This window comes from Theobroma cacao, chromosome 7 (assembly GCF_000208745.1).
Source record: "Theobroma cacao cultivar B97-61/B2 chromosome 7, Criollo_cocoa_genome_V2, whole genome shotgun sequence".
NCBI lineage: Eukaryota > Viridiplantae > Streptophyta > Magnoliopsida > Malvales > Malvaceae > Theobroma > Theobroma cacao.
Genome location: NC_030856.1, coordinates 7,220,089 through 7,228,277, shown reverse-complemented (window position 1 = coordinate 7,228,277; position 8,189 = coordinate 7,220,089). Strand labels below are relative to the sequence as shown.

At 33.1% G+C, this 8,189-nt stretch overlaps 2 protein-coding genes across 2 annotated transcripts; one reads left to right on the top strand and one right to left on the bottom strand.

Moving 5' to 3' along the window:
• On the top strand, positions 1,763–1,963 carry LOC108662753. The gene has a single exon (XM_018124293.1). The coding sequence runs from the start codon at positions 1,763–1,765 to the stop codon at positions 1,961–1,963; it is 201 nt and encodes a 66-aa protein (XP_017979782.1).
• LOC18594252 (serine/threonine-protein kinase fray2) lies at positions 3,564–4,781 on the bottom strand. The gene has a single exon (XM_018124292.1). It carries the CDS (start codon positions 4,779–4,781, stop codon positions 3,564–3,566), a length of 1,218 nt encoding a protein of 405 aa, XP_017979781.1.

Genomic DNA, 8,189 nt, shown 5'->3' with positions numbered 1-8,189 from the left:
TTCAGTTAAATTTTTTATAGTCATTGGCTTAATTAAATTTGTAAGGAGGGAGTGACTTTTTCTTTTTCTTTCTTTTTTTTAGAAGCAAAGATAATGATTATATAACTATATCAAAGGAAGGGGATAAATATATCTCTGTACAAAGTAACAGATTCCCAACCATCCAAAAAAAAAAAATTGTTGTAGTGAACCAACGCATACAAGACATGACTATACACTGAATCATTTACATGAAGCCTTTACCCCGTACTTAGCAGATTTATCCATAGAACACAATTATTTTTTCTCAAAGTTTTTTTTTTTCAAGTTTAGTGATTTTTGCTTCCACATCATTATTGTGTAATATTCTTAGCAAGGCTTGCTTAGGTTTTCAATCCCCAAGACTTAAGCGTCACACGGATCTTGGTTAAAATTACAACCTGTGACAGCTCTCTTACATTAGTCAGTCAACCTGTAGTCAAATCTGATCGTGGAATAACAGATCTGGCCATATCTCCCTAAGGAAGCGTGATATCGGTGCTCCCTTAAAGAGCATGATATAGGTGTTCCCCTGGGGGATGTGATCTGGCTGAATTTAGTGCTCTCAGGCCAATTTCAGCCATGGGGTGATAGGTCGGCAAGAGGTAGGGTAGAGTTTTTTTTTTTTAAATGAGAGAGAAAAAATTTTAAAAATGAAAAATTATAATTTAAAAGTGTGATAATTTTTAAAATTAATGAAGAGTACGATTGTTCAAAAAATATTTTTACATCATCAAACTAATAAAAATATTAACAGTTAATTAACGGTTGGACAAATCTGATCGTGGAATACCATATTTGGCCAGATCTCCCTAGGGGAGCACGATATCGGTGCTCCTTTAGGGAGCGCGATATAGGTGTTCCCCTGGGGAGTGTGATCTAGCCGAATTTGGTGCTCTAAGGTCAAATTCAGCCATGGGGTGGTCGGTCGGCAAGAGGTAGGGTAGAGAATTTTTTTTTTGAATGAGAGAGAAAAAATTTTAAAAATGAAAAATCATAGTTTAAAAGTGTGATAATTTTTAAAATTAATGAAGGGTACAATTGTTTGAAAAATATTTCCACATTATCAAACTAACGGAAATATTAATAGTTAATTAACCATTGGACTTATATGTCCAATAAAAGATTTCATTTCTAATACTAATGGATCGACGTGGAATTATGGTTAAAATTAAGGGGTCAAGATATTTACCTTTTTTTTTTCTTTTCCTTTCTGTATGAGCAAGTCAATGACATTTCTGTTAGATTTTCTAGTAAAATTTTTATGTGAACTTTATTTATTTTTGTATTTTATCAAAATTAGGCTAAGATAATTTGATCTTAATAAAGGGATAATATTATAATTCATAATATGATTTACTAAATTAGATTAGACTCTAATGTTATATGTGAACTTAAAAGTGTAAGCCTATGTAAAAAAACTCTAAATCCTATTATAAGCAGGATTACGGATTCACTATATAAAAGAAAAACTAATCTCCTTTCTTGTCTACAAGGACATAAATTCTCACCTATTGAAGAATCATAAAGAAAAAGAGAACCTGATTGGCATTATTTTCGCTAGATTTTGGATTATTATAAATTTATTTATGCATAAAGTTGATCAATTTCCACTTTTTATTTCCTTGTAAATAGACTTTACCCTTCAGCTATTTGCAACTGAGTCTTTCGTTCCTGCTTTTACTCAGCTTAGCAAAGCTACATCAGTTAATTCAACAAATCAACATTCAAGGCACGCATCCCAATGGCTCTGTTCTCAGTCTCAGCTTTGTTGAGTTGCTTTCTGCCCAAAGCGTTCTCACGGGTTTCTGATGATGCACAAGTCGCCGGCATGATGAAGAAGTCGTCATCGGAGAAAACTGAAACCAAATCCCAATCCAAAGGCAAAGGAGCTCCTATTGTAGTGAGCTACTTCCCCGTTAATTCATATCTATCACGCTTGTAATCAGGATTTCAGGAAGAGTGACTTGTGCAGATACCTGAAAGAAATCTACAATTAATAACCAAGTCTTCGGCCTAAAGAAACATTTTGGAGCTATAACGTAACAAAACAACAGAGCATCGGCTAAATATTTGAGTACTTTTATCTTTATTAATTAAATTAACTCAAAATAAAGATTGTGTAAATAAATTTATGCCTCCCACAACAGTTGGTCAGTAACAAATGCTACAAGTCTTGGTTCATGATATAAAATTTTACACCCTATAAAATTATTCTTCATTCTGAAGAATTCAATCGCAAAATATCAGAACAAAAGGCTACATTTTCCTGTTTATTCTTTTCTTTTCTTTTCTTGTGTTAGTAACTAACATTGGTTATTATTGTATTTTCAGATTTGGTTCAACCAGTGTCAAAATATGTAGCCAACTTAGTGTGGTTACGGCTCCCTTTTCTATGGTTAGATGGGTAGAAATCTTATCATTCTGTTCTTAACATGTATGCTGTTAATGTGCATAAAAGAAGAATGTAATAAAATACTTTATGATATGCAGTTGATGAGAATTTGATGGAAAATAGACAACCAGATGGGATAGAGGTTTGGAAAGGACACAAGGGGCAAAGACAATGATGACATGCGAATCTGCACATGCACACACTTGCATGCACATATAGGTACCATTAAGTGAAATGCCTATCATCAAGAGTTGATGCCATTTCTTTTTGTATGGTTTATGGCGCAACAAATTTTTTCAAGAGATGTTCAAATGTCAAATTGGTGTTGAAACTATCCAAACAAGGCTAGCCATTGAGAAGCACCTTTATCCTCTGTCTACTCAAAACTGTCTGCATTACAAATGGATGTGAAAATTTGATCATTATCTTAAATAATGAGCCAAGCAAAGTTGAAATTTGCAATCCTGAACTCCCTGCCACCACTGCTACTTTACATATCATCCATTTTTATTAAATGCTTAGTCTTACTGGCACTACTCTGCATTCTTATGGCCCTTATATTTTATTTCCCTGAACTGATTGTGCTCTATTTTTGGGGGCCTTTAATAGTCTTCATCAGCTTCAGTTTGCATCAAGTGCCATTCTCAAGAACCTCAGGATCTTCTTGTCAGATACGAAACATGCAAACCTACTGTGTTGATTCTCCTTTCTTACCATGGACCTGCAAGGATCTTGAGAGGCTCCCCAATTATAGCTCCTAGTATACATATCTTGATACTGACAATTCATCTAGAAGGCAACCATCTACCACAGCAGCATTTTTTTGACCTTGAATTGTCAACATGATGCTATATTTTCTGTATTTAAGTATCCTTTGTATCGCTGGTTATGGTCGCCGTTTTTGGAACCAAAGGTTCTTGATGCATCTCTGCCAGATTTGTCCTGTTTATTCTAAAAAGACGGCACATTCTGTTAGTACTACACCAGTATATGATGTGCAATTATAAGTTTTATAAGTCATATTTTTCATAGTAAGCTGCAGCCTTATTTTGTGAGATAATTGAGTTTTGAGTTTTTATTTCAACATCCAAAGGAAGAATTCTGTGAAAATGTTTACAAGCTGGGGAAACACCCAGAAAACAGCAGCTAACTAACTAACTATGACCCAGCTCTTACATAGATCATTGGAAAGTACAATAGAAGAAGAACTAATACAGGAAGCTGCAGTCTTATCACCAAGGCTTGATTTCATGCTTCGATCATCATCTTTGCACTCGTGAATATCATCATCATCATCATCATCATCATGCACCAGAGATGCTTGCGCTTTCAAATCCTCAATATCAAAATTCCAGGCGCTAACTCCTCTTTGATACTGACTCCGTGATATAGCTTCTTGTTCTGCTGAAGGCATATTCTTCAGAGCGAGTTGTGCAGCATCTTTAAGCTGAAGGGGTTTCGCAGGATTCGACAGCGGTTGCAAAGGAGCAAATAATTTCTTCACAGAAAGCTCAGGAGGCTTTGCATGCTTGAAAAACGAGTGCTTCAATAATTTCTCTGCAGTGGGCCTCTTTGTGTGATCTTTCACCAGGCACATCGCAACCATATCTTTGAAAGACTTGGAGAACTTCCTATCACAATCTTGATCAAGTCGTGGAGGAGCATTTTGTATGGTCATCAAGAGAACCTTCATAGGTGGATAATTGGAAAAAGGTGCATGACCATGGGCCAGCTCCAATGCTGTTATGCCGAACGACCATATATCTGCCTTGGAGTTATATCCAGTTCCTGGCTGCATGACCTCCGGTGCCATCCAGCAAGGAGTCCCCACAAAGGTATTTCTCGAACGTTGTCTGTCTCCTGAATCGAACATGCAAGCTGAAACACCGAAGTCAGCGACCTTAACTGTTCCATTGTTATCAAGCAGTATGTTCCCAGCCTTGACATCCCGATGAATATGTCCTTGTCGATGAAGATAATCCAAAGCCTTAAGAGTTTCCTTAAGAATGGAAGCGATAGCAGCCTCTTCGAATCCATCGGGATAACCCGTTTTCATGCGATGCAAGCAGGAACCCTCCGACATGAACGGCATGACTACCCAAAGGTTGCGGTCAACTACGAAGGAAGAATATGCCCGAAGAACATTAGGGTGATCGATCAATCTCAGTGTTTGAGCTTCCCGACGTACGTCATCCAGATTAGTACCGCTGCAGCGATCAAGATCCAAACACTTGACAGCCACGACGTCCTTTGAAGGAAGATAGATTGCTTTGTAAACAGTAGCAGTGGCGCCATGGCCGATTTCTTCAAGAAGCTGGAAATCGCTAGGGTTCGCTGAGTAACTCCGAGTCCCTTGCATTCTCCCCATCGGAAAACCAGGCAATCGCGAGTGATGGAATAGTCCTTCAAGGATGGCTTTTTCTGTTTGGGAAAGAGTAATAAGAGTGAGAGAATAGTCCTTCAAGGACTGGCTTTTTGTGTTTTTATAGTTTGAGTTGGTGAAGTTGTCTTGATGGTGTATCCTTGCTGTTATAAAGAATTAAAAATTTGACATTAATTAATAAAACTTTTATATATTTAAATACTTTTTTAAATAAATAAATTAAAAAAAAGACTACAATCAATGCAATGACTTTTATCAAACCATACTTGTGCTATTTGATTAAGATCTAAACACTTGAGAGCCAAACATCGTTTGAAGGAAGATAGATTGCTTTGTGGCCAATTTCTTGAAGATAGATTACAATTGCTTTGTAATCGCTGAGTCCATTCCACTCTTGCCATTGGAAAACCAACCAAGAGAAAGAAAGCAGCAAGAAAGAGCAATAGAATGGTCCTTGTGAATATTAAAAGGGCTGGCCTTTTCTGTTTTTATAGTTGACTTGGTGAAGTTGTTTCAATCCTCCTTCACCGCCTTGAGTGTAGAGCTGTCACTGTGTGCTGGCCCGGTCCAGCCCAACCCAAGCTTTTGTGGGTTAAGAAAATATGAGTTGAACCGGGTCAACGCATTTTTTATATGAATCATCAAAACTTCAACTCAGTCCACACATTGCTAATTCATGGGTTGAGTTGGACCAATCTATTTTTTTTTAAAAAATATTTTTACAATTCTACTTAATAAATTTTCTATTAATAAAATTATTTTGTGATTTAATTCATAAATTAAAATTATTAATTTGATAAGTAAAGATTAAACACATTGAAATATATAACATAAGTAATATTATTGGTAACTAAATTATTAATTTTATATAGTTAAATATATAAAATTATTAATTTTTTTTGATCCACAAGGCTGGCTTGCCCTAGCCCACCCCAACCCTCTAATTTGATGGGTTGACCCATTTAGGTTCGGTTTTAATATGGGTCTAAATTTTTAAGCCCAACCCACCCCTTATTTAATTAGGCCGACCTATTTTGATAGGTATACTTGAGTGTATCCTTATTGGAGTTAACTTTAATTCAGTTTATATTAATTTTAAATTAATTTTATTACATTAGTTTAAGTAGGATTCTGACATTCGTTTATACTAATTTTAATTAACTTTATTACATTAGTTTAAGTAGGACTCTTGGCATTCGTTTATATTAATTTTAAATTAAATTAAATTTTATTAAAAACAATTGACTCTAATAAAGAATTAAAGTTAAATAAGGATGTCAATATTAATAAGATATACTAATTTCCTAACCGCTAAATAGAAAATGATCATTTCAATTTTGTATTAGATATTTGAGCACATTTAATTGTACATAATAGAATATTATTTTGTTTAGAGGTAAATCAAGATATTATAGGTGATAGATTAATTTTGGTATGATACTTCAAAATTAAACTCCTAAAATATTTAGGAAAATTCAAATAACTTTTTATTCTTATATTGTGCTTAATCAAATTCTTTTACTTTTATGTTGTGCCGAATAAGTTTTTATGATTAATGGTTGATTAATTATTATTAGTCTAAAATATCACTTGTCGTTTTATACCCACATGGCATTGATGTAGAAAGTAAAAAAATGTCACACGATCAGGTCATAATACCACATCAACAAATCACCTCATCATCTATTATAACATGTCAATATGTCACATCAACGTCATGTAGTATACAATGACAAGTGATATTTTGACTAAATCGACGATTAATTATAAGTGCTTATTTGTCTTAAAATAAAAATATAAAGATTTAATTGAACATGATAAAATGAATAAATATTTATTTAACAACTTGACTAGATGTCTAAGCATTTCAACGAGACATTTCGAAACGACAAAGGTGATTAACTACCTCTTCTAAGAATATCCCAAAAATTAAATAATTTTTTGATGCATTAACAATTATACGAACATTAATTCATTGATTAGTTATAAGAAATAAAATGAATGTATTCATATAGAAACAAAATAAAACAAGAGAAGAAAGTGGGTAAATTAGATGATTTTATTTCACCATGTATTTCATGTGTGTAAAATTAATAATATATAAAGTAAGATAATTCTCGTCCTATATATCTTGTTTGGTATAGTTAGAGAACGGTTTTCTTATTTCATTGATTAAAGTTAACCGTATCTATGCATTGAATACTAAAAATAAAATTTTATAGGAATTATGTAACCTTGTAGAGGTAAAAAAAAGAGATAAAAGTAATTAGGATATGCAACCCATATACTCCTATATATATATATATATATATATATATATATATATATATATATATATATATATCATAGATTGAAAATAATCCTTCCATTTTCAACAAGATTGAATTATCTTATATTTTTAAAAAACATGAGTCATCCTATAGTTGTCATTTTATATATGCTCCTCTTAAAGTGAATAATTAATAGAAATAAATTATTTTGCAAATATAAATACAAATTTTTAAAAGATATCCCCTTAAGGAGTAAAATTGAAAACATAGAAATAAGGGTATCCTTTCTCTTTCCGCTAAACTGAATCATATCCTATTCTAAGATATAAATAGATTATTTGTCATCCTATCATCCATTAAAGTTAATACTTAACATCATATAGATTAATTTTAATTCTGTTGTCTTTTCTATAATCCTATCCATCCAATGCACCCATATAACAATAGTAATGGTCTTATTTTCTTTGGTGTTGGATAGATTGCTTTAAGAAACATAAAAAAAGCTCTTTTCATGATTAGAGAGATTGGAACCAGTGAGAATATTTATGCCTTATTTGAAGGCAAGACCCTTGAAGAGGTTAATGCCTAGTGTCCCATTTTGTCCCTAATTAGTCAATAAATGGGTAATTACACTAAATGGCGTATAATAAGTTATCAAAATATTGCTATTGAGTCTAATTTGTCTGAAAATACCAATTAAATGCAGAACATTATGCTAAAGGAAAAATAATTTAGGATCTTTTATTTTATTTGCACATAATTGATTTTTATATACATTATAGGATACTTTCCTTTTACATAGCTTATTTGCAAGGTTGACTAGCTTGCTTTTAGGATCTTGATTGTTTGTAATTTATATAAAGGCAAATTTGCCATTCAAAATACACACTTTATCAATACAATTCACAATTTTCATGGTATCAAAGCCTTTGGCTCCTAACCTAGCTCCTTTCTTTTCAACCATGGAAGACAATTCTACAAGTTATGTTTAGGAGGGTTTGGTGCCCATTATGAATGCGCAAAACATCGCAATTGATACCAAATCCCCTTTCTGCTTGCATCCATCTAATCATTTAGTCTTAATCTTTGTTACACAACATTTAAGTGAAATTGGAGATAATTA